The sequence below is a fragment of the Aspergillus sydowii genome, assembly GCF_001890705.1.
Source record: "Aspergillus sydowii CBS 593.65 unplaced genomic scaffold ASPSYscaffold_7, whole genome shotgun sequence".
NCBI classification, from domain to species: Eukaryota; Fungi; Ascomycota; class Eurotiomycetes; order Eurotiales; family Aspergillaceae; genus Aspergillus; species Aspergillus sydowii.
The window spans coordinates 1,026,660-1,051,480 of NW_024467865.1; the positions used below are offsets into that span (position 1 = coordinate 1,026,660).

At 50.4% G+C, this 24,821-nt stretch overlaps 9 protein-coding genes across 9 annotated transcripts; 2 read left to right on the forward strand and 7 right to left on the reverse strand.

Moving 5' to 3' along the window:
* Positions 1-109: 109 nt before the first annotated feature.
* On the reverse strand, positions 110-1,584 carry ASPSYDRAFT_154258 (class I SAM-dependent methyltransferase; the record flags this gene model as incomplete). The annotated part of the gene is made up of 6 exons (XM_040842349.1): positions 110-435; positions 514-629; positions 731-932; positions 989-1,140; positions 1,207-1,307; positions 1,381-1,584. 6 exons carry the CDS (start codon positions 1,582-1,584, stop codon positions 110-112), a joined length of 1,101 nt encoding a protein of 366 aa, XP_040701502.1.
* Positions 1,585-4,375: 2,791 nt separating this feature from the next.
* ASPSYDRAFT_59161 (putative L-serine dehydratase) lies at positions 4,376-5,559 on the reverse strand (the record flags this gene model as incomplete). The annotated part of the gene is made up of 3 exons (XM_040849649.1): positions 4,376-5,315; positions 5,376-5,429; positions 5,483-5,559. The coding sequence occupies 3 exons, from the start codon at positions 5,557-5,559 to the stop codon at positions 4,376-4,378; spliced, it is 1,071 nt and encodes a 356-aa protein (XP_040701503.1).
* Positions 5,560-6,180: 621 nt separating this feature from the next.
* On the forward strand, positions 6,181-7,497 carry ASPSYDRAFT_59162 (chalcone isomerase domain-containing protein; the record flags this gene model as incomplete). The annotated part of the gene is made up of 1 exon (XM_040849650.1): positions 6,181-7,497. One exon carries the CDS (start codon positions 6,181-6,183, stop codon positions 7,495-7,497), a length of 1,317 nt encoding a protein of 438 aa, XP_040701504.1.
* Positions 7,498-7,819: 322 nt separating this feature from the next.
* On the reverse strand, positions 7,820-8,327 carry ASPSYDRAFT_154788 (glutaredoxin; the record flags this gene model as incomplete). The annotated part of the gene is made up of 3 exons (XM_040842398.1): positions 7,820-7,977; positions 8,078-8,176; positions 8,276-8,327. 3 exons carry the CDS (start codon positions 8,325-8,327, stop codon positions 7,820-7,822), a joined length of 309 nt encoding a protein of 102 aa, XP_040701505.1.
* Positions 8,328-9,094: 767 nt separating this feature from the next.
* Positions 9,095-10,784, reverse strand: ASPSYDRAFT_90985 (uncharacterized protein; the record flags this gene model as incomplete). Its single annotated transcript, XM_040852417.1, has 2 exons — positions 9,095-10,588; positions 10,677-10,784. 2 exons carry the CDS (start codon positions 10,782-10,784, stop codon positions 9,095-9,097), a joined length of 1,602 nt encoding a protein of 533 aa, XP_040701506.1.
* A 2,419-nt stretch (positions 10,785-13,203) lies between these two features.
* Positions 13,204-14,693, reverse strand: ASPSYDRAFT_133705 (uncharacterized protein; the record flags this gene model as incomplete). The annotated part of the gene is made up of 6 exons (XM_040840648.1): positions 13,204-13,669; positions 13,725-13,792; positions 13,843-14,046; positions 14,097-14,275; positions 14,333-14,437; positions 14,487-14,693. 6 exons carry the CDS (start codon positions 14,691-14,693, stop codon positions 13,344-13,346), a joined length of 1,089 nt encoding a protein of 362 aa, XP_040701507.1. The 3' UTR covers positions 13,204-13,343.
* A 1,822-nt stretch (positions 14,694-16,515) lies between these two features.
* Positions 16,516-18,464, forward strand: ASPSYDRAFT_154687 (GMC family oxidoreductase; the record flags this gene model as incomplete). The annotated part of the gene is made up of 3 exons (XM_040842390.1): positions 16,516-16,839; positions 16,906-16,988; positions 17,048-18,464. The coding sequence occupies 3 exons, from the start codon at positions 16,516-16,518 to the stop codon at positions 18,462-18,464; spliced, it is 1,824 nt and encodes a 607-aa protein (XP_040701508.1).
* Positions 18,465-18,967: 503 nt separating this feature from the next.
* On the reverse strand, positions 18,968-20,173 carry ASPSYDRAFT_154843 (uncharacterized protein; the record flags this gene model as incomplete). Its single annotated transcript, XM_040842402.1, has 1 exon — positions 18,968-20,173. The coding sequence occupies one exon, from the start codon at positions 20,171-20,173 to the stop codon at positions 18,968-18,970; it is 1,206 nt and encodes a 401-aa protein (XP_040701509.1).
* A 686-nt stretch (positions 20,174-20,859) lies between these two features.
* Positions 20,860-22,969, reverse strand: ASPSYDRAFT_90989 (LMBR1 domain-containing protein; the record flags this gene model as incomplete). Its single annotated transcript, XM_040852418.1, has 2 exons — positions 20,860-22,597; positions 22,668-22,969. 2 exons carry the CDS (start codon positions 22,967-22,969, stop codon positions 20,860-20,862), a joined length of 2,040 nt encoding a protein of 679 aa, XP_040701510.1.
* Between the last annotated feature and the right edge of the window lie 1,852 nt (positions 22,970-24,821).

Genomic DNA, 24,821 nt, shown 5'->3' on the forward strand with positions numbered 1-24,821 from the left:
TCAATTACCTGCTCTATCATCTAAAGCCTACTCATAGTGTACGTAATCAACGACGTAGTATCAACAATCTTCACCTTGTCCCAGGAGGTCGCCCAAATCATGGGTCCCTTTACTGCCTACTCGAACCAGCATGCGATGAGGTCAACAGGTGAATAACTAGATTCCAATTAGATTCCGGTTCAGCTCTGCAGCATAAACATAAGCCCAGGGTTGTTAACTCACAGTACGGGACATCCCCCATTTCGGCCCCAAAACGCGCGGACTCACGCAGGCCAGCCCCGGTCCACAACGCAGCCCGCTGCAGCGGCGAGTATTTGTAGCTCTCTTCTACACGGACCTTCTCGCCTGCCTTGATGAGGATCTGGCCGTATTGCACATCCCTCTTGGGAACGTAAAACGCCTGGTGCCGGCCTTCGGACTTGTCGTAGGCGCCCACTGGGGTTGGTATAGTTAGCTAACAAGGCCGTGGCTTAAATCAACTCGTTCAGTGGTGCAAGAAATGTTGTATCGTACCGTATTCCCAGTCTTCAGCCTTGAAGACCTCTTCTCCTAGGATTCTGTTGGCGTGCACCAACCCGTTCAGGATAAATCGTCTAGTTGTGCCGCGCTCGTCATTGTATGCTTTGTACCTGGTATACCAAAAAATCGAGAGTTTAGTTTTTATTCGTGGATCATAAACATGGGGCCATGACCATCTATCCATAGTTGGAGAGGGAGAGAAGATGCATACACCCTAGAAGAATCCTGACACCCATCAAGTCCGATAAGCAAACAATCGCGGCCTGGAATAAGGATCTTGGAGAAATGCTCCAGGAAGCTACTTGCGTCGGCACGGCCAAAGTTTCCGATGGATGAGCCCAAGCTCATGATGCACTTGGGGGTCGACGAGTTCTCGGAGCGTTTAAGCCAGGTGAGGCCGTCGTCGTACGTACCTTTGGAGAGAATTAGCTCTTCGCGTAAATGAAATATTTATACCAGTGGGACATACCATGCAGCCCGACAGCCGAGACATGCCTATATTCAGGAAGAGCAGATAGAGTGCGCTGCAGTTCCGGGAGAGAGAGATCGAGAGCGAAGAAACGGCATGGTCGGGCGAGTCTCTCAAAGGCGTTGAGAAGGATACAAGTCTTACGCAGGTTACTGTGAAATATATCGTCAGTTTCTTGTTACGATAAACGATTGGCATAGATGAGGAAAGGAAAGCACCCGCTCCCCAGTTCGACGAGCATGGAATTTGGCTGGATCCGGCGCACGATGTCGATGGCGCAAGTCTCCAGGACCTCGATTTCGACATTGGTCAGGTAGTACTGGACAGTGTCAGGAGTGGTTTCTTGGAGTGCTTCAAAAGTGTCATTGTGTCCAGCTGGAGTCTGGTATAACCTCGTCAAGAAAAGTTATGGCCTCGAACAGCTGCAGCCCATTCTCGTCGTAGAGTAGCATGGTCGGAAGAGTCTTTTCGTTTCCTTCGTCTGCTTGAAGTCCTTGAATAATCTCGTCATGCATGCTGAGCTCTGCTTTATCCTGGCGGATATCGACGATGGTGGGTTTGTCAGGCTGTCTATCCAGCTTGGATGGGATGGCCATGCGAGCGCTGGGGATTGGATTGTCAATAACCGTTGATGCCATCTTGAGAAATATTGAGTTGTAGTTGGGAAATAGCTTCTTCTATGATAGTCTTGATGCGGATTGTATCATGCTGCAGTTGGTGCCGTGTAGGCTTTTTATCTAGCTTTTTAAGTATCCCAGGCATATTCTCATTACTGCTCCATATTAGCAATATTAAACCGCCAAACTCCGTTATACCCAACTAGGCTTCGTACGAGTAGACTAGTCCATCCAATTGCGCCCGTCATGCAGTGCAGTTTCCCCCCAGCTAGACCTCTAGATCATCCATCCCCTCACGCTAAGAAGTGACTTGCATAAGCCCCATTCGTGACGGGCAGGACAGGAAGAGCAATCTGGGATATTCAAGCACTCTGGCCGTCATACGTCATGGAGGAGGGGTTGATGCATGCACGTTGTCTGATGGCCCCAGTCTAGTGGTGTCGGCGCTACTCGCGGGCTGACGCCATCTCCCATCGACTTGTTGAGTGTGCCTGAAGCCTGGATTCTGGGATGTAGCCAAGTTTTACTCCTTGTACGAGCAGAGCACGAGTCCTGTCTCGTATCTTATTGGCGTTTTGCTGTTACTGCCACACGGAAGTAGTCTTCATATGCCACCAATGTGTTGTTAAACAAAAACAAAGAGCTGCACGCTTAAACGTGCATTTCGGCCTTGACTAGGTCGAAGGCATTTACGGTGTAGGTGAATGGTCAGTGAGTGAACTATCGCTCACGCCTCAGTCCGATGTCCATTCATTTTCCTTAAGCCGGGCTCGAAATGCGAGATAGCTCTGCTCATACTGGAGAACTGACTCGGTGGCCTCATGTCTCAGTGGCCCGATGAGGCCTTTTTCGCTTGAGTATATGCCCCTCCGCGTTCACTTGCACCTTCAATGTCTTGTTTTGTTTGTTTTTTCTCTATCATTTTCGATTTGACGATTTGAGAAGCACCCCGCAAAACGTTGCTTAATAAGTTTCTTCCTTCCGGTCAACTTTATTGTGTTCTCCATACGATCCTATCAGCGACTCCTTTGCATGCCATGGCAACTTTCGCCTACCCAAAACCGACGCACCATAACAAGGAAGGCCGCATAATCGAAATCTTTCTCACCACCTGCGGCTGAGGAGATATTATGCTATTAAAAACACTGAATAACCCTTTCATACCTCGCAACCTCTTCGCCTCTCAAATCGTCAGACGCTACTGCTAGGACGGGCACCACAGGTTTCTTACAGGCAAGAGCCATCCCATGACAGCACGTCAACGTCTATTCCCCCCAGGCTATCCCGTCGTCATATATGTGATCTGAAGCCAAACACGATCCTGATCTCGGCGACAAATTGAATGAGATGTTACGCGTGGCGCATAAGTCAGATTCGTCCCCGCTACTTCTCGAAAAGAGGCTAAATACATGAGGGTCACTTATGATGGATGTTCCAAGGTGTGCCCCTTGTAATAGGCACCTTTTCTCTGAGGACGCTAGACCACCACTCCCGAAATCATGAACACCCAGCTATCCCTCGCATCTCCTCATCAGCGCCTGGACCAATGCTGGCTACTAGTTGTCTTTGATAGCAAAGCACTATTTCCCCTTTCCATANATACCAGTTTGCCAATCCACATGGGTATGGGACTTTCGCTTCCAACGTAAGAACGACTGTGTTTTTCGGCGATCATCCGCAGTAAATCCAATGTTGAAGGGTCCATACATCAAGAGAAATGACCCAGTCGCGAATTATCAGATACTGAACGTGGAATTGAACATGGACGCGTTGAGATTCGGGGATGGAGTATGGCTGGAGAATAGCTTTGGGAAATCAAGCGGAAAGTATCCCAAAGAGACGATAGGATGAAGACACAGCTCCCACGCTGTCCTTCAGAACGATGGCTGTGAAGTTTCAGCCCTGTGATTTGCCCTGTACCCAGACGGCTGTACAGCTTTACGCTGTCGTTCTGCCCTTTTTACTTCTTCTGGTCGACATTCCCTGCGCTCCTTGCCTTTTCTCTCGGTTACTGGTTTCAGCGGTTCTTCTCCTTTGGACCAAAATACTCTGTCGGCACACATGAACCGTCTGCGCTGAAATCCGATAGTCACGACGCTATACTCAACAGAGATGGGACCATCGAAATCCCGGCGGGACATGCCAGTTTATGCCGATTTGCTAAGATGCACAGTTGGACTCTGTGGAAGATGTATCCCGGGGCTAGACCATCCCCCATGTCGAGAAGGTGCAACCTCGACCTCCGGTATAAATCCGGAAAGTGGTCCAAGTGCCCGCGTTAAGAATGATACCGTGGGCTGGAAGAGCTGTGAGGAGCGAGGAGGAGGAGGAATCAGTAAGGTGTCAAATGAGTTTTATTTATAACAGGGATTCCAGAGCCTTGACGAGAATGACATGGTAACGTCGGTAGATGAATTCATTATCTAGTTACTGGCATATGGTAGCTGATATTACTTGGTCAAACTACAGTCGCTGCCTATCTACGTTTCAAACTGGAGATATAAGTTTTCAGTGAAGTTGATAGTAAGTAGATGTCTAGAACGATCAAGGCAATGCAACTGGGACCACTGAGATGAAACTGCATTCGAAGCCCTAATCTCCCGTGCTTTCACTTACACTCTTCCCGCAACAATTGTGAGAAGCAATCCAAATTAACCTTAAATATGAAGACGAGGGTGCGGAGTCCGGACGCAAAAGAATCGTACGCGATATAACGAGGCAGCTCTATATATGTCTGTCTAGTTGCCAATATAACGTCGGTTGCTATCTGTTACTCCCAACCGTCCTGAATCTTCTGCCTGTACTCCGCTATGATCTCTGCACTCACATTGCTTCCTCCACAAACTACGACGACAACCCGGCTCTCCGGCGCCAAGTCGGGAAAGTACTCTTTCAATTTCATCGTGCCCAACTCAATGCTGATTCCGCATGCCAATTCGACTTGCAACCGCTGTTCGTCTGCAAGTCGAATTACACCCTTAGCAGCCTCGGCATCTGAGCCGACGGCACTGACAACGTCTACCCCGGTAGGAGGAGACTGCGCGTTCTTTAGGGCCTGTGGGGCAACTCGTACTGCGCCCAAGGACGTGGCGAGAGACTTGATGCCTGGCAGGGATTGTAGAGACCCGTTTTGGAGGGAAAAGGCCAAAGAGTCGGCTCCCTTGGTCTCAACAGCTAAAACGCGGACTTTGTTTCCTTCCGCTACTTCGCGTGTTTGAGACTGATGATACCGACCTAACCCCTGAACTATACCATTGAACAGCCCTCCTCCTCCAACACTGCAAACGACAACATCTGCTGGGAATGAGGTCTTTAGACCTTCTTCTCTCGACGGCATTTGCCTTGCAATTTCATCGATCATGGTCTCGGCTCCCTTCCAGACATCCGGATGATCAAAGGGAGGGACATAGACATTGCGCTTAACAGAGTCGGGATCTTGGTTCTCAATAAATGTCTTCCGGAGATGCGCATCGGCTTCAAACCAATTGTCTCCATGCTGGAACACATCTGCAGCACCGACATCCCGTAACTTCTGTACCATCATAGGCTTCGTGGAGTGCGGCACGACAACTGTGCACTGGCAGTTGAGGTCGCGCGCCGCAATTACAGCGGCCAACCCGGCATTCCCGCCTGATGATATGTAGAAATGTAGCTCTCGGCCTTTGTTGGTTGGATCTTGGAGGGCAGTGCGAATGAAGTTTCCAATTCCTCTAGTGACTGTGAGTTCCCCGTTTGCCATTGTGGGGTATGAAGAGTTCAGGTTATAATACCTAGATTTGAATGATCCTGACGGCTGCAGGAGATCTAGCTTGAGGAATATTCTGCTAGTTGACATCGTTATTGAGGACGTCAACGACTCGGGGCTGGCGATACTTACCATCCTGCCGTCTTCGATAAGGATGCGGACTCAATGAGAGGCGTTTCAATCCAGGGCTTTTTCTCTATAACGGCCATGTTTGAATCTATGTGTCCTTGGAAGAGACGAGGATAATGTACGCGATAATATCGTTTGGCGGGATACCAAGCCGGTTATGTATGTTCGGGGTGGGCGAAGTTTGAAATTCACACAATTCTGGCCTCCCACTCACAGCGTTGCAGTGGAGAGCGATGCGCCCTGCGACATCTCAAGTAGGTCCGCTTCACCGCGCTCGTATCCGTCACTTACCACCCGATGGTACGAATATGATCCACAAAATTCGCCAGTCTTCGTCTTGCTATCCCATTCCAGTCTCTTCTTGGGTACGTTGATAAGTGGCCATTGCCCATTAATAACTGCCGTGCGGTTATAGGTCAAGGCGTAGATATACTAACCGTGCCAACCATGAATGGAATCAGCAGATGGCACCTCTAGAGCCCAGGGATATGCACGATCTGCCAAGTAATATTATCAAATATTGGAATAAAAGTCCAATCCTCTTGTACATCGTTTTCTAGTCAAAACTGTCAAATACATTGTCTACGGGCCACGCAGTCACGTGAAACCCCAGATCTGCTTCGGGTGTCACTCCGATCAGCCCATCCACACCTGCATTATCCCCTCAAGATTATAGACCAAGCGCCCCCCCCTCATCCAAAATGGCGATGAAAGCGCCCCTCTCGTTCCAGGGCACTATCCCCTTCCGCAATAGTGGTCAATGCATCCGCCACCGATACCTCCGCCCGTCAGCGACAACCCGATACCTATCCACGAGCAGCCCGCTCCGCTCAGCCGGCACCAAAAATAGCCCGCTACGAACGCGCGCAAATGCCCGGACGCGCGAGGAGGACGTCGCCAAATACCGCCGCTCGATGATTATGTCTGCGGCGGGAATGGCGACTTGTGCGGTGGCTATGTACGGCGTGATCAAGCTGGATGTGTTCGGGCTGGAGCAGCAGCAGCAGCAGCAGGGGCAGATGACCGAAGCGGGGCAGGATGCGAAGAATACATCGACGACGAAGCTGGATGGGCCTGACGGGTTCACGAGTAACCCATCCGTCATCCGAATCCAGGGCCAGGAGGGTGTAGAGCAGGTCCCGACAGGAACCAGCTCGGTGCCTGAGTTCCCGACTACAATTCGGTTGCCCAAGTACCAGGGGAGTTCGACCCCTTCCAATATCCAGTCTGGGGATGAGGTTATCGGCGCCGAGGAAGAGGAGTACCAGCTACTTGGGCTTGGTATCCGCACTGTCTCTTTTTTGAAGATCAAGGTATACGTGGTGGGACTGTACGTGGCCAAATCCGACATCGCGGAACTACAGCAGCGCCTCGTCCGGGTCGCCGTCAACCCTCCTACGGAGGAGCAAGTGATTGCAAATGCGACTGGCGCGACTTCGGCTACGTCATTGGTTTCTACAGAGCGCCAGCGCTTGAAGGAACTCCTCATGGACGAGGAGAAGGGCGAGGACGTCTGGAATGCGATCTTGAAAAATGATGGACTTCGGACTGCCTTCCGGATTGTGCCCACACGTAACACAGATTTCCTGCATCTGCGAGATGGCTGGGTGCGGGGAATCACGGCACGGGCGCAAAAGGCCAACCTCAAGGCCAAGGCTGCTGCCCAAGCCGGCGAGGCTGCTGCCCCCGGAGAATACCAGGATGAATCGTTCGGCTCGGCTATGAATGATTTCAAGGGTTTGTTCGGTGGTGGCCAGCGCAAGAACGTGCCCAAGGGACAGACGCTGGTACTGATGCGCAGTGCGCATGGTGAGCTGGATGCGTTGTTCCAACCTGATGCCGCGAAGCCGTTCCGATTCATGGGTCGGGTTTCGGATGAGCGAATCGGGCGGCTGGTCTGGTTGAACTACCTGGCTGGGAAGAACGTGTCAAGTGAGGACGCTCGACGGAGCGTTGTGGATGGTGTTATGGGGATCGTTGAGCGGCCGATTGGAACAATTGTTCAGAAGATTGTATAATGGCGTTATTACCCGTGTATCAATAGTCAACCTCCCCTACAATATCTAAACTTCCTCTGTGTACAAAGCATATCAACTTTACTATAATCCCTTACTGGTAAAGCAACTGAATTATAACCAGACCACGCAATGATATCAACCGTACAAACCGGTCGAAAACTAAGGACGTTGTACTCTGTAGACTATAAAGGGGAATAATAAAAAAAAAAGGGTGTGGAGAAAGGAGCAATATAGGTATTCATATAACTCTACTCTACCTCGCAGTCCCTATTTAGAAACCAGGTACAAGGCGAGGCAAGCATCCTTAAACATAAAGTCGCATTTACAAAGCGTCGGCATCCTTCAGGAGCGCGGGCAGCTGTGCCTTGAGACCCTGCAGATCTGAGTTTCCGCCGATGTGCTTCTTCGCGATGTAGACGTTGGGCACGGTGCGCTGGCCGCTGAGCTCTTGAAGGGCGTCTTGGATGTCACTTCCGTCATCTATAACCGCAGGCAGCACTGTTAGTATACCAGTCACAGTTACAGTCCGAGTCGGGTTTTCCTTCGTAAGGGCGCAATGGGTAATAAGTAATGAACGTACCAGTCTGGTCCAACTCAAGCGTGTAGTACTTTGCGCCTAGTTCAGAAAGAAGGCTCTTGCTGGCCTTGCAGTAGGGGCAGTAGGACTTGGAGAAGACGACTAGAATTCATCAGGCGTTGCAGTTAGCCTCGGTTCTTGACATCATGGTCGATAAAAGCAAAAGCAGAGGATACAAAGAAACACAGGGGCGAGACATACCAACGCCATTCTCATCAATGATCTTCTGGGCCTTAACCTTGGCGGCGGACATTGCGGCTGGTGATGTGGGTGTAAAAGACCCGAAAAGACGGCGGATTATGGAAGCGATGGTGGGCAACTGGTGTCTGGGAATCCCAGAAATCAAACAAGTAAAAAGGTTGGATGAGAGGGGGTTTTATTGAGTTGGGCGGTTATGACGAAAGAGGGGTTGGTAATCGATGAGTAGCACGCAATGGATTGTTCCAGAGCAGTTGGTTGCGTAGTTCCAATGGGAGACGGAGAGGAGTTTGGCGGCGAAGAGGACGGCGGAGCCAAAACACCGACAGTCGCCGACCCCAAACACCGATTACAAATACTCACGTGACAGCTGTTATACATACATCATTCTACGTACGGGACAACCTGAACAGATAATATCAATAGCCTAAACTAGACAAGTTGGATGGATGAGACAGTAAAAATACGCATCGTGAAGTCATCAGGGACCCCCCGAATGCGAAATTCCAGATCTTCGCCCCGGAAACATGTCGCTCAAACATTCTGGAGGTCGAGCAACGAGAAGGTATCAAATGCAAAAAATCAGACAACAAAGAGTTATGGCCACGGTGCCATATGTAGATCAAATAGGAGATGGTAAAAGAGGGCAGAATATGACGAGATGAAATATGATCTAGGACGCAAAGAATAGCTGTCGAATACAAAACACCGACCGTCCCTAAACGCTGAATAAACAACTGGAAAAAGGAAAAAGAGTAAAAAGGAAGGGGAAAAGATGAAGGTAAGAAGAGATATGAGCGTTTTTTATATGATACTCTGAAATCACATCACGATGCAACATCCGCACCCCTTCTCTACCTTTTCGTCTTCTGGAGGTGGCCCTTGAGCTGTTGTAATAGTTTGACTGTTGAATTTTGGTGTCAATTGGGTTGGCGGCGTGTCCTGTAGCTTCGGCATCGGACTGTAGCCCGTGCTTGTGCCAGGTCGGGTTCCCGGTTCGGGACTCTTGGACATTGCATGCAGACCCAAGCCCTCCGTCTTCAGCTGGTCCGATTGCTGGCCCTGCTTCTCTGTCTCCTTGGCCTTGTCCTGAGGACGGGCAGGATCAGGCGTAATTGCAAGCGGTGCAAATTCACGATCATATGTAGTTGGCGTTTTGCCTTCCTTGGCCCACTGCTCTTGTTGCAGTTTGCGCGCGTGAGTGGGCAGTATTTGTTGATCCGGGGGTAGTCGTGGATCAGGCTTGTACATGGTTGCGAGCCATGGTGGGTCTCCCTCTGGGCGGTTGACTGCTGTTGGGGGGCGATGTTCACCAGATCTAGTTGTGGGACGCTGAGCGTTGTTACCCGAGGTTGCCCGGCTCCGTGGCGTCGACTTCTTCTGGTGCGGAGCAGAAGTGTTTCTCTTCGTTGCGCCGGGTTTGCCGGATGACTTTTTGGACGTTGCGTTTTGAGGCGCCTGCACCCCCCTGCTCCCGGGTCTGCTCTCGGGCGCGGGGCTAGAAGTTGAGGCAGAATCCAAGGTAAGAGGTTCACTGGCCCTTCGAGGCATTGCGATCGAGGGACGGTTCTCATCTTCGTCTGTCGGTGCCCGTGAGCGCGGGGTGAAGTAATCCCGGTCGATCTGTTCGGGTGATAGAGGTGCAGGGCTCGACATTGGGATTGGTATCCGAGAGGCGCTTTTCCGCAACCCAGGATTGTGGTATATACTCGACGCACCAGATTCCCGGTCCGCCGCGATTTCCTCGGGACGGCGGAGATCCCAGTATCTGCGTTCTTCATCTGGCACGTCGTCACCATCCGCTAGGTTTGAAGAAACGCCATTGTTGCGCTGGTCTTCTTGGAGATCTGGCCAAGGTTCCAATTGTTCAGTGGGCGGCGACGTAGCTACAGTAGTTCCGCTAACACTATGTTGATCTCGGCTTCTTCCACGGCCAGCTCTGGTGCTCCCAGTCCCCGGTCGACGGTGAAATAGAATAGCAGCTTGCTGTAACTCTTCGCTCTCAATGCGGGCTAGTTTATCGCGGTGAATCCACTTCTCTTCATTCTGCGCATTCTGTTCGTCTTCGCCGTCCTTTGAAATACTTTTCCTTGTCGGTCCACTGCTCTGCGGTCTGCTTGAAACGTCCCGCAAGCCCCCAGTCTCGTTTTCTCGACGGGTTATGCTCGCATCCTGGCGCCCTCGAGATGCATGAGACTGTTCTTGGGAGTATGCGTGTTTGGATAACGAGGAGCTGCGTGAGCCTTTGGAGCCGCGGTCTCGAGACTTTGCATCGCGGGAGGTTCTTGTTCGGGATTTGGAGCGACGTCTGTTGTTCTATTAAATAGCAGGTTAGCTATTAACCGGACTGTTCCTCAGGACCCTAAATCATTTATTGGAACCTAATCCAACCTAATATACTTACCTCATTGTTGACCGGAACAGAGTATTCCCATTGCTGTTGGCCCCCGTCTACGGTGCTAGCCGATGTCCAAACATCTGCGGAATACGTTGCAGTAGCTGTACCCGCCATCCCAGTAGCCAATATAAGTACGTAGTGTTAATAAACTGAAGCCAGACCAGCTGGACCCTATCCGGGAATGAGGTGCGAGTATAGTGTGAATCTTGAGAAAATAATAAAGCGCGGTTGCCCCTGGGTTCCCTTCTCGATAATCAGTCCATCCTAGTCAATGAAACAATGCCAACAGAGACCACAGTGGACGTTCCCAACCAAGATTCGTGGCCCTGGGAGGTTGAGGTTGCGTATGTCTTATGCGAGGGCGGGGTGGATTAAGGAGGCTGTACACGCTCTCTCCAGAACACTGCTGGGTAAAATGTGCGGCAGGGCAAAAGGAGCGGCGAACCGAAAATAAGGTCGCCAGAAACAGGTAATTGTAAATAGGAGGGAAATGTGGGACTTTCGAGTCCCTTTGGTTTGGAGCTGCTCGAACTGTTGTGTGGTTTGGTTCAGGACCGACGGGTCGTACCGTGGGTATGCCTCGGGCGAAGGAATATTATAGGCGGACGGCGAAAACGTAAAGACCGCGCAGTAAACAGAAAATACTATGCTGAAGAAGCCGAGAACAAAATCGAAAAACGGAGAACTTAGAGGAGAGGAGGCCGGCCGGTCGGAGGAGGAAGATGGTCGGACGATGCGAAGAGAAGAGGGGGAAAGAAAAAGAGGATGCGGAAAAGGAGTAAAGGAGAGAAGCTGAAGGCGGGACGGGCCTGACTGGTCTGGTCGGGTTCGCTTGGAGGTCAGTGTCAAAAGAGGTTGAAAGAAAGACTGAGAAGGAAAAATAGAAAGAAAAAAAAAAAAAAAAAAGAGTTCACAGAAAGTGGATCGGATGCAATTGACAGGAAATATTCGGTGGTCCTGTGGTTGACGTTGACCAGCACAAGCACAAGGAAGGGAGGAGAAGGAGGCAGGGAGGAGAGAAAAGCCGGCGGAGCGCAGCAGCAGCAGCACGGGGGAGAAGCACTCACTTCAACACTTGGCTTCACAAAGACTATCATAAACTAATTCACACCCGTTACTGAGTTGAGCCTAGCGAGCAGCTAGTCCCTACCATCTTTCTTCCCCGGGCCGCAACAGCCTAGAACTTCCAGTCTTCCAGGCCTCAGAGAGCCAATCGCAGGTGACAGCCAGGGCAGATCAGACTCCCACTGGTTTGGGAGTTGGGACCATCTGGACAGCCATGCGCAGCACAATATTGGCCGACACTGCGAGCAATATCTCACAAATCAACGCTGCAGCAAGGACAAAGACTGCTATGTCAGGATGTCAATCGGCAAACGCCTTCTGTGACAGATCCATGCCTTCTTGCCGGCAGCTGGTGTCAGTAGCTGGGTCACGTTATGAGGATGGGCAGGGCGCAAGACCAGACCGTTATGGACGAATGATGATCTGCAGGCGCACTAACAATAATCCTTCGTCTTATCGTCTATTGAGCTTCAATCGCCAGGGGTCCAAAGGCCTCAAAATGGCCAGCTCTTCTGGACCCTGGGAGTTTGGGATCTCGAACTCGTCGGCAGAGAATAAAATTCAATTGATTTTGTTGTTTGTTTTGTTGAAGCTGGTGTAACATCACGTGCACGCCCACACCATCCTCTGTCCGCTGGAGTTCTACCATCATCTTTCTCAGGAGTCGCGCCGACAAACAAGAAACGGATCTAATGAAGCCCCGTTCGGTATGGCTAACGCGACTATCAGCAGCCCTGCACCCATTGATCTCGCTCTGATACCTCAACTTTTGTGTGCTCCTTTTATTACTTCGTCTTCCGTACTGGACGGATACTCCTGAGAATGACCTCGGAAGTTGGCAGTCACTGCGTTTGGCGGGGCAGTCTCCAACGGAATTCGCCGATATCAGCGCGTACTCTGTACGATATGCATAAAATTCGATTACTAAATCCTTCTGACCATATTGCTGGAACAGCAGTGGAACATACAAATACGTAGTGTCCCCACGGTTTTCTCCGTAACGAACTCTCTCTTGATCGAGTGCCCCACCGATCCCAGGCCCACGACATTGTGGCTCTATATGCGATTTATATTTGCAAATGAGCCCAAGACGATCGCTATACAATTGTCTGCAATCCGTTCACGCCGTCGGCTCGACAAGTATTTGGAGCATTCATTCACGCTTCATCGCTCTAACCCAGGTGACTTCGAGCGCAACTCCATACCTCGCCTCAGTACGGATCAGCTTGACAAGCTACCCATACTAGCCCAACTCCATATGGTCTGGGCATTGACTTTCAAATTTGCCAATTTCACCCCACTAATATTAGTCTGCGTATCAACTCGCCCGACGATACCTTAGCAAGGACCCTTTACAGATGCACCACATCGACCCGCCTAGAAGAGGCACATCCTCAATAACCTTAGTGTAAGGAGCACCCCGTGGCCCCATTCTCTATGATCGGGAATTATCAACTACCCAGATTTACTCTGATAAATGCAACGCGATTGCTTGTGGAAAAGCCCGACCAGACTAATCGTTCTGTAAATGTGGAAAGCCCAAGTATCGATTAACATGTACTCAAAACAAAGTCCTCCAGCAGGGTATATTTTCAGACTAACACGTGGTTATGGCCGGAAGATCCATTCTTCACTATCGCCGCTCCCAGTTGTGTCCATTGGTCTGTCCCATCGTTCATCGACAGGCCTATATACAACTGATAGCTCGATATCCTTCCTGACATGAATTGAATGCATTTCCTGGTACTCCTGTCCCGATCTCAGGTTGGAACTGCCCTGCCCATGGCTGATCTTTGCTCGGCCTGAATTGTAGGTTGAGCTGGTCAAGCTTGGGAATATCTTCGCCATTAGTGGCCTAACGCCTGGAAGGCAACCACAAACAACCCCGAGGTTGCATTCCACGGCTACAATTATGAAGATAATGGCGCCATTGTCTAGCTATCGAGTCAGCAGTGTGCACAATGAGACCTAAACCCTATCAAATCTCACAGGTCTGATCCCAGGACTGAGCAAACTTAACCTGCCAGGTTATACGAATCACGCCTGCAATGCAAATTCTTGGCCTCATGTTAGCACTGCCCTTATTCGCGGAGTTTTGCAGTCTTACAGGACTCCAACACCAAAACAAATTATCAGTCCGATTCTCTTCGCCAGGCTAAGCTTCACTCTCCATAGATAGTGGATCGGCCAAAGGTAAACCATGAAGTCGGTTATACTGTTAATCGCGGCAGCGGCAATGAAGAATTTTTCGGAATCGATGCACCGCTTTTGGTTCATCGGTTTGAAAACCGCCCAGATATCAGATAGAGGTCTGAAATTGTGTCAGCACATTGCACGCCGGGAGCATCAGTGTCTACATACATGCATTGTAATATCATTGTGACAGTCGTCGATGTTCCGAACCCTGCCAGGATTGTCATCGTGATATAGTTGAACCATTTATTTGTCTTCGAGGGGAAGAGGCGAAGATATGTCAAGCATATTGAGATTTTCGTTATGGCGGAGCAAGGCGCAAACAGGGCTTGGATCGCAATGGTCAACTTGACATGGTTTAGCGCTTACTGAATCATACTCCTGACAGAATGAGAGCGACCAACTTTTCCTAGCGAAGGGTACCATGCATACTTCACGTCGTATAGGTGCCGACCTATGCCATACCTGGGCTCAACTAACTGGCATGCCGACATCGCCATCGCTAGCACCTTAAGAGGGTTAACAGAACTACACACAAAGACATCAGTCCATACGCACGAATGCAATAAGCATCATCCAGTCGTCTATTCCGAGTGCATTACGCACAAGGAATGTCCGTGATATGAACCGGGCCCCAACAAAGACTGTCATGAGGACCATCAGAGGAATATTGACAGCATAGATGATGGTGTCCAAGGGCTCGTGGGGGTTGTCATAGTCAGGTGTCGGCCAACTCGCTATAATATCTACACTCGGAGTCGACATATTAGCGCTCAATGCTCTTGTGGATGACACAGATGAGAGTGGTGTCAAGCAACCTTGGACCGATCCGCATCTTGGGAATGGCCGAGACTAAGTAGAGAATGGCCACCCTAAAATATCCTTTGAAAAGAAAAAGAAAGCGGCCTACTTTTGAGTTGCGGGGAACGAACGGTCAAGGTGCATGACTTTCATGCACGTCAAATCCAAACTGTTTCAAGTCTCAACTCGCCGAAGCATACTCTAGCGGGTTTGCTCGGAGTATACTCAGGTGCCTGTGGCAGGATGCAGCATCCCCGCAAATAGACCATGCGTACCTTAACGATACGCTATTAGAGTAAAGAGTTATTCGGGTACAGTGCTCGCATTCCATTGCTTAACCCTAGTTCGGAATAGAAACGGAGGGCAGCTTCTACACTAACCGTGCGAGTGTCCATCACGACATCTGTACCGATTTCTTACCTCCGCATCAACAGTCCTCGGTGACGGTCTTCAATGACATACATTAATGATGTCAAAGAATTTGAGTACACTAATTCTGCAACTAGAATTAGTTCTATAAAGCCGTTTCAGCTAAGGGCAACCCCTCATTTCTTTAGTGCCGAACTCGCGAACATGACTCGACAATTGCTGGGGTTGTTTGTAGAGTGCGACGGCGAATGATCCTTCTAGGCCCAGATGTGAACCCAACCTGGGGCAGTCTGACTCAGGCTTCTTGACCTCACCGAGGTCGTTTCATTTATCCTCCGTCGAGACCCCGTAGGATTCCTGGATCTCAGCTTCAGGTTGTGGCAAAGCCTGGATGGCTCCATCTCGAGAGTCAGTCGATACGACACGGTCTTTCTCGAACAGTATCCTCCCCCGAGAGCTAGTACCTGCGCCACCACGGACCTGGCATTGGGGCACAATGCCAAAGCAGCCGATGACAGATAATACTTGGACCGGAATCTTCTCTGTGCTAAATATCAGGTTTGTCGTATACCCTTGGGAAGGATTCCCTAGTTAATCATGGGAGCAAATTTACTGCGCTACTATCAATCCTTTCGTTAGTTGAATGCANATGTCTGATTCCCCTCCCCCTAAAAAAAACTGGGTTCATTGGTTTCGCAGATTACAAAAAACACAGTTGTTGCCACTCTCTTCAAAATCTTGAACTTGGGGAAGCCTATTTATGCATACAATGATACCGTCAACATAATCTCGTACCAGTTGCTGAGGACAATTACCAGCCACCCGAGACTTCTGAGGCCACTCCTCATGCCGATATGGTATTCTGTCATTGTGACTCGTCTGGGGTACTGCCACCTTAGCTGTAAACGCTGGATTCAAAGTCTTTTGACAGGTTTACTAGGATATGAAGGGTATAGCCCAACAGCAACCCGGAAAACGCTCCAGTTTTGGACATGGGGTATCATTCCAATAGAGGATTTGAAGTGGGGAGTTCTCATCGCCTTGGATCATGAATGACCGCGGAAAGAATGGATAGCCGAGACCCTGTCATGGGCGCATGGGCGGCCAAGTCCATCCTTATCCTTCTCGAAATTGTTGACTCCTCCTGAAGGGCATGGTCGATTTTTACCCTACGACATTTGACCCAAGGACCTACCATGTATTTAGCGTTGTTCGTTCCTCCCCAATCGCCTTTGCGCCAAAGTTCAACACTCGTTTCTGGCTTTTAGACTTTCTTTCTATATTTCCCTTTGGCTTTTTGTTCAAAAGGCTTAGTTAAGCCTGCCACTCTTTTGACGCTATTATCGTTGCTCCTTTCCCATTCAACAGTTTGTTCTGTTGTTGTGACCGTGGTTATTTAGATTCTCTGTCTCCAAAAATGGCCTTTACCAAGATCGCCGTTCTGTCTCTCGTTTATCTTACTTCACCGTGTCTGGGTTTGTTTAATCTAGGCGTTCCTGGGATCAGTTGGTCGTACGACTATGTAATTGTCGGTGGTGGTACTTCTGGCCTCGCCATCGCTACAAGGTTGGCTGAGGACTCGGGGGTGAGCGTTGCTGTTGTTGAAGCTGGCGGGCACTATGAGGTCGAAGGTGGTATCTACAGCATTATTCCAGGCTTCGCCGCCGCAGCGAATACCGGCACCGACCAATCTGATGATTCATTGCTTATTGATTGGAATTTCGATACTTTACCTCTGTCGGTGCGCAAATTGCATGGATTCCCAATAGAAATGTCGTTTGAGACAGACCTGATATGTCTCTTTTAGGGCGCAAATGATCGAGTTCTCCGCTATGCTAGAGGAAAATGCCTGGGTGGCACGTCTGCTCGCAACCTTATGGTCTACCATCGGTATGTTCTTTGGTCTTAATTGCAGTATTCTACCTCTTTTTGAAACCAACACTGGACAGCGGCACCAAGGATTCCTATGATCAATGGGCAGATATCACCGGTGACTCCACCTGGGAGTGGCAATCAGTGTTGCCGTACTTCAAGAAGAGCTGCACTCTCACGGCACCAGACATGTCCAAGCGTAATGCAAATTCGAGTGTGGTCTATAATGCAGACGCATTTGACAACAGCATGGAAGGTCCTCTCCAAGTGTCTTGGCCTAATTATGGCTCTCCGTTCGCAACCTATGTTGAAGCCGGTCTCGAAGCAATAGGTATCCTTCCAGGACAAGATCTCAACAGCGGTCACCTTAATGGCTCCTCCTGGGCACCCACAACAATCGACCCAAAAGACGAAACACGAAGTTCTTCAAAAACAAGCTTCCTGAATCAGTCTCTGTTGAAGCTAAACTTCAACGTCTATGCTCATACCCTGGCAAAGAAAATCAACTTCAGTGGAACTAAAGCTAAGAGCATCAATGTCGAGACCCTTGGTATCCCGTACACCCTAACAGCAAAAAAGGAGATCATTGTATCTGCTGGAACCTTCCAATCCCCTCAGCTTCTAATGGTCTCTGGTGTTGGACCCAAGTCAACACTAGAAAAGCTCGGAATCAAAGTCGTGACGGACCTTCCAGGCGTGGGACAGAACCTCTGGGACCACGCCCTTTTCGGCGTCGTTAACAGAGTAAACGTGGAAACAGCAAGCCGACTAGTAAATGACCAAACCGCCGCCATGGAAGCACTCGCGCAATACGCCCTCAAACAAGGGCCCCTCACAGCCCCAGGCTTCGGCATTCTCGGCTGGGAGAAACTTCCCAACGACGTCCGCAAGCACTTCACCAACACCACCCGCAAAGCCTTGGACGCCTTCCCTGCGGACTGGCCTGAAGTTGAATACATCAGTCTCGACGGAATCCTAGATGGCTGGCACAACTCCGATGACCAAGACCTCGGCGACGGATACGAGTATGGCACCATCGCGCCAGCTCTCGTCGCCCCTCTCTCTCGCGGCTCCGTCACAATCAATAGCACAGATATCAGCGCCGCCCCCGTCATCGACCTCGGCTACCTCACTCACCCAGCAGACCAGGAAGTAGCGGTTGCGGCGCTCAAGCGCGCACGCAAGGCCTTCAAGGCCACGGGCATCACAATCGGCGAGGAACATAGGCCCGGCCCGGATGTACAGACGGATGAGGAGATCCTTGAGTTCATCCGCTCCACTATCGTTCCCGTCTGGCATGCTGCTGGGACCTGCGCGATGGGCGAGCCCACTAACCCTGATGCAGTCGTCGACTCGAATGCTAAGGTTATCGGCGTCCAGAACTTGCGTGTTGTTGATGCGAGTATTTTCCCTACCCTGCCCCCGGGCCATCCGCAGAGTACGTGCTATATGGTCGCGGAGAAAATTGCGGCCGCTATAAAGGATGGGAATTAGATCCTTCTTTGGTCTAGTCACCGATAGATCATATTTGATTAATACCTAATTGTATGTATATATAATGGCAGCGATTTTTCTTAGCTCAACATGTGCTCTCTCATTTGTAAGACTAATATTGATGGAAGTGAGCCTGGTAAAAACTGTTTCAAACTGGAAATCCAGTCTTTTGAGAGCTAACAGAGAGGATGGTGCGTCTCAAGTGTCTTTAACGGAACGGTATAAGGTTGACTGGAAGATGTATAGCGTGTTCGAGTTTTGAGTAGTAAGTCAGTGGCATCGCATATGCAAGTATGGTCTAGTATTGAGCGACTCTGATCTATTTTCCTTACCACATGCAATCTATGGAAACGCCTTGTTGTTACATGGACGCAAAATAAATGAGATCCTGTATCGACCAGGGCATAAGAAATAAATGGTAGAATAACAGGTGAGATGCAGTATGGTATGTGTAGATTCAGACAGGTAAAGGTCAACGATAGATGGATGTCAATCAGTTAGGTTTAATCAGCCTTCGCCGCGGTATCAACCTTACTAAGGGCAGACTGCGCCTCCTTGATCAGTGCCCTTCGTGCAGTCCGGGTCTCATCGTTGGCAGGCTCGATTCCGTCTGCCTTGAGAAGTATTTGTGCTAGAACAGTCTCGCCTAGCTTCTTGTGCTCGAAGTCGCGCACTTTCTCTTCTTGTGGTGTGTTCGTGATATACTGATCACAAAGCGGGAGGAGCTCTTTGCGGAAGTATGCTGTTAGGGCGTAGACTTGATCGAGAGGATCTGGGAAGTTCTTTAGGTTCGGAGCTGGAGGTGGAAGTGCGGAGCTGCTAGTGGATGTAACAGGCCGTGGTGGAGGGGCCGGCAATTCGTCACCAGAGTCGGGTGACGCTGATGAAGCCTTCTTCTTCTTTTTATTTTTACCCTTATTCTTTCGTTTGCCCTTAGGTGTGATTTCCGGGATGTGCTGATGAGGTGGGCGACGGGCTTCACTGCTCGTCCGCTCAGCCTCAGATATGTCACTAGGTGTTCTCGCGCCCGACTGCACCTCCGATACAACACACAGGATCTCGGACTGTTGCTTGAGACCCTCCAGGCGGCAGGGCAGCGAATCATCATCTAGCAGCTTGCCCTTGTAGAGCAGCCGGATGCGATTAGGGTCGGCGGTGTGTGTGACCTCCGCAGCGCTCTGTCTCAGCTTGCCGACGCTTAACGTGCCGTCGTTGATAGAGTAAGGCGGGAAATGAAGCTCATATGTCACCTTGCGGTGGTTCAGGACGAGCTTGTCGGGTTCGGAGTCATCGTCCTCCCGTCGCGCGTAGGCGTTGCCATCGTACGTCCGCGCGGGTGGGTCGACGATGTCATCAGCTGTGAGATAGGTGTAGGGTCGCTCGCTGGTATTCGGCGGGTGGTAGGATGGGGAAGGACGACGCCAGAAGTTACGCCAAGACATGACCACAAGGGCAACCGCACAAGCGACGAGGGTGATCGCGGCCGGTGCTTTGTAGTTATCGTCACGGTAATAGGAAGCCCAGTCCGGCGGGGAAGTGAGGGCGCGCAATAAGGGAGTTGAGGATGCGGGACCTGAGATGAGGGGCAGGACGAATTTATGGTGGAGAGAGTGTAACGAAGAGGGTACGCCGGCGGTGATGTAATCCAGATAGAAAGCACACGTCTCACCCAGAGAGGTCTGGGAAACGTGTGGAAGCGGTTGGGTCATGGATTTATTATAAACCGGGACAGCCACTTGGAGTCGGAGTCATGGAAGCTCTTCTTTGGATATTTTTGTTTCTCTCCAAGGCGGAGACAGTCTCAGCCTAGAGAAACGGTGGTCTGGACTGTCAGGAGATTTCAGCGACAGGAACGAACGAGTGAATCACCGATCGTGACTTGCAGCAAAATGCAGGAGAGACTGGGTGGCTGTGGATGTGGCTGAAGTAATTGTGGCACGGGCTCTCCAGCCACGGTCCAGCCACACCTGAGGCGACCCTTCGAATGAGAACTTCGAAGATGGTGCAAGACTGCAAGGAATCAGACTACACTCACCGACAAACTTGTCTTTCCATAGTGTCATTTGTCGTAAACTTGTGGTGTGGCATATAAAGTAATATACGGAGTAGGAGGACGGCTAATCGCAGTTTTTATCTTATGGTTGAATAGTACGGATATTATTAATATATTATCCAACCGACCGGCTCGTATGTATCTACAATATCGAAGTTATTTATATGTGACAAGTCCAAGCATCTATATTCTAATCCCGTACTAATAAATGCTGTCTACATAGTCACCTTGAGTCAGAGCCGTAACAATTCTATATAATATTAGAAATTACCATACAACCGAATCATATCTAAATAAACGCCGCTGCAATGCACTGATAAAATACAGCATGGAGGCTTGTGGCTAGAGCCTTACTGTGCCATTGGTAGGACGGCCACCGAACCACCGCGAGAGGCCGCTATTGCCATCATTCCCACCGTCATTGCCCATCCACCGAGGCAATTGGAACGAATCATTTTGAAGCCACTGCGGCCGGCTAGCGGTCTCAATGGTATTTTTCACCCGGTGCGCGAAAGACTGGAAAAAGTTCTCTTCGTCTTCTTCTCCCGCTGCCGCTGAGGAAGTGGCAACAGCACCTCGAGTAGATCTGGACGATCGCGTTGATTCAGTCAAGGGCGTGCGGGAGGATGAGTACGCCTGCGTGCTCCCATCCACGTGTGTTGAATGCCGAGGAGACAGCTCGCTCCGTGTCGAGAGTCCGAGCGAGCCAAGACCATTTAATTCACGTTCGATTAGTTCACGACCTTCTCGCCAGCCTCCTATCCCATACCCACTAGGGTTATTTTCGAGATCGTCATCGTCCTCTTCGATAAGACCAAAGCCACAAATGTTTCTGACTCGGCCGTAGAGGTTGAAAAAGGTAGCCCCGATGGGGATTAGAATAGACACTGGGAAGAAGTAATCGAACCCTTTCCCGAGTGGCGTCAAATCAATCCACTGACCAAGGAAATGGTAGAACGTAGTGGCTTCCCGGACATTTTTGGGTAGAAATGTCAAGAAGTTATACGCAATCGGGACAGTAAGCCTCGCAACCAAACTTGCATACCAGCATGCGCTCTCACCATACGTGTTGCGCCGGACCAGAGCTCGGTTACCCCAGACCTTCGCTTCACCGACGCCAACCAACGCTGCGGAGCACATATATAGTAGCCACATAGAGGCGATAATTTGCTTTCCAAAGCCAACTGGCGCTGGAGTTTCATGATATGATACGATCGACAAGGTTACCACAGAAAGCCTCGGTGCTATCGACTTGATCAACTCAGACCAGACCACACACACCGAGGCCGCCGCAAAAATCGCTCCTAATGCAAGTCGCAGATTAGGGTAGACGTTTGTATACATTTGGTAGCGCATATAGGGTGTGAGGACTTTCCATTGCGGGGAGGTGGAGCGTTGTGTGTGATGACTGAACTCGAGCTTTTTTGATGCGGACGAATTGATGACTGCCTGTAAGTCGGCTGCAGTTAAGATTAAACGATCCCATGCATCAACAAAGCGAGCCTTTTGATGCCGAGCTCGTTGGAGGCGTCTTGTTAAGTCGGCAAGATAGCGCTCAGTAACGACAGCAGGGACGGTGGAACTAGTCGGCGGCTCTATTATTCCAATTCGATGTTCTGGAGGAGTCGATGTTTCGGCGAGTTCTTCTATCCAGTCCTGGAAATCGCGCGCGGTGCCGGTCTTTCGATGTTGTAGCTGGGCTACCTGAGCCTCCAAACTTTCCAAATCATTGACAGCGTCCATCAGGCGGTCATGTAGCAACGGCGCTTGAGCCTGAAGCCTCCGCAATCTTCCACTGGCACTGGCATTGCGAAATAAAGCGCGAGGGATAGATACCAAACCGTGGCCCATCAAGAATATTGCAAGGATTAAACCCCAGACGTAGGCCAGAGCCATGGCAAGGGTTTTGATGGTAGAAAATTCGAAACCATTTTGAATGGAGATATAAATTAGGCCCACTATCGCACACCCAAGAACGATCATTTGGTACCGGGCATTGGACCGGATAGAATATTGGATACGGGACCTCGCATCGCGGTATCCGGAATCGATATATTCACCGAGTAGAGGAAGAATCGCCCTGAAGTTACAAAAGAGAATTAGCTTTGAACTTGCACGGCAAGAGTCATATTATGCCACTGCATACATACCACGTGAGTACGAATATCAACCAGTAAGTGATGCGCCACGAGACCAGGAGAAGGCGCTCAGGAAGCCATATGGCTTTGGGACCGCCGCCATCGCGCGAGCTCGACGCTAGGTCAATGGGGACTAGAAGGACGACACTGGCGGGAAGAGCAAGTGCGAGAAAGACGGGGATGGATAGATATGCCGGTGTAGCTCGCAGGGTCAGAAATCGCCGGAGAAGGATCAAGACAATAACGGAGATTATGAGGAGGGCAAATGTGAAGAAGATGCTGGAGCCCACCGATATGGCTGCTATCGAGATCATGGTGCCAGGGTTGTTGAATAAAGGCGGCACATGTAGGTATGGAACAACGAAGGGAGAGAGACCTTGAGTTGATCGATCAACAATTATTGACCATGTCGGGTCGGTCAACTAGGTTAAAGGAGAGACACTATTGACCAGGAACCGGAAAAGCGCGGTTGACTGGACGAGGGTAGTGTATACGGTTGAGGGTTGAGAACAGAAAGAGAGCGCGGGGCGAAAGCGCAAGGGGAGAGAAAATGGAAGCCTAAAACGGGATCGATCCAGACCCTCCGCCGAAGCTGACGACGATTGAAGGGAACTGAGAGTGCCAATCACAATATAACGAGGCGACTGGCGAGTGACGACAGCGGATATACTGGTCACGTGACCGAACTTCACCACCAGGCCGTTTCCGGAAATCAAGGCGGCTCTAATTGGCTGGCGGGCGACTGTACGGCCTGGAACTTGAACCATTGGAAGTTCCAAGTTGGAACATGGCCCAAATTTGGAGCATTTGCTGAGGGTAGCACAGTGGGAGCTATTTGTATTTGGTGCCTCGTTGGACACTTCAGGTACCTTGGTTCTAATTGTAATAATAACGGTATTTCGATGCCGACCGAGTCCGGTTGCAGACTGGCTACTAGTATCGGGATGCTTGTACCACTTAGCAACAAACTCATTCTTCAAGTCCGGACACAGAACGTAGTAACCTACCCTGGAAGTGACTCGATTGTAGTAGACGTCGCGATGCCCGCTCCAACACCAGGTTAGAAAAGAAAAAAAAACTCAAACCAAGGCACTGCTTGACACGACTCTTCACGTAGCCCATCCGCAGGTCCAGCATGCAGTAGGCTGCGCCGGACAGTCACTGACTGCCACTGGACTAGACACTGCTACACAAGGCTTGGCCGTCAGACCTTGCGTCTCTCCACCAGTAACCAGTCAAATCATCCACCCGACTGACCTGGTGAGGGTGAACGCTTCCGATCTCCATTCTTCAGAAGTTCAGTCGCAGGCTGATCTGCTAGTGCCGACTTCCAAGGTACCGCCTGCTGTCACTACAGGCACTACCGGTAAAGCGACGAAAGCTTCCCTGGCTTCGATCCAAAACGAGCAAAACATGGTCCTGACTCCTGTCCCCATAGTCTAGTTCTTGTTCTTGCTAGTTCCGCACCGCTCGCCCTCCTTCTCCTCTCCTCCCATCCTCTGCACTCACAACATCACCACCATCCTTCACAGCTTTCTGGCTGGTGAACATTGGGCACAGTTGCGCTGTTATTTAACCCAGAACCGCACTGTTCTTCTTTCAATTTTCTGCCCTCTTTTCCTTCGTCCTCTCCCTCTTCTTCTTCCTCTTCGGAGGCCATCGACCTTCGCCCAGCTGACTATCGTTGCCCGCCCGCCACACCACTGGGCAGCAACCTGTTTTATCTTTGCCCTCTTTTTCGGTAGGCTCATTATCCTTCCCTCCCCTCTCCTCATCCCATTTCCAGCTTCCTCCGACCGGCGTTTCCCTCCGGCCCTCAAAACGTTCTTATTTCCTTTTTCTGTTTGCTTCCAATTCCACCGTCCTCCCGCCGAGCCCGTTTCAAACCTTCTCCTTCATATTACGATCATCCTGACGCTTCCTTTTCATTAGCTCTTTGGAATCTGTGTCTCGGGTTTGTTTTTTCCCTGCCTCCCCGGTTCCTGAAACTCGTCTCGATACTCCCACCCGATCGATAAATCCCCGTCGTTCGTGACGCTTTACGTCGATTCGAATTGTTCTGCAGCCACTTGGGTTCCGTGTAACCGCAAACATCCCTGCGAGTAATCCAACCATCGCCGGTGCAATCTTTTGAGGCCGCTTTCCCCCAAAGCCACTCGCCCACCT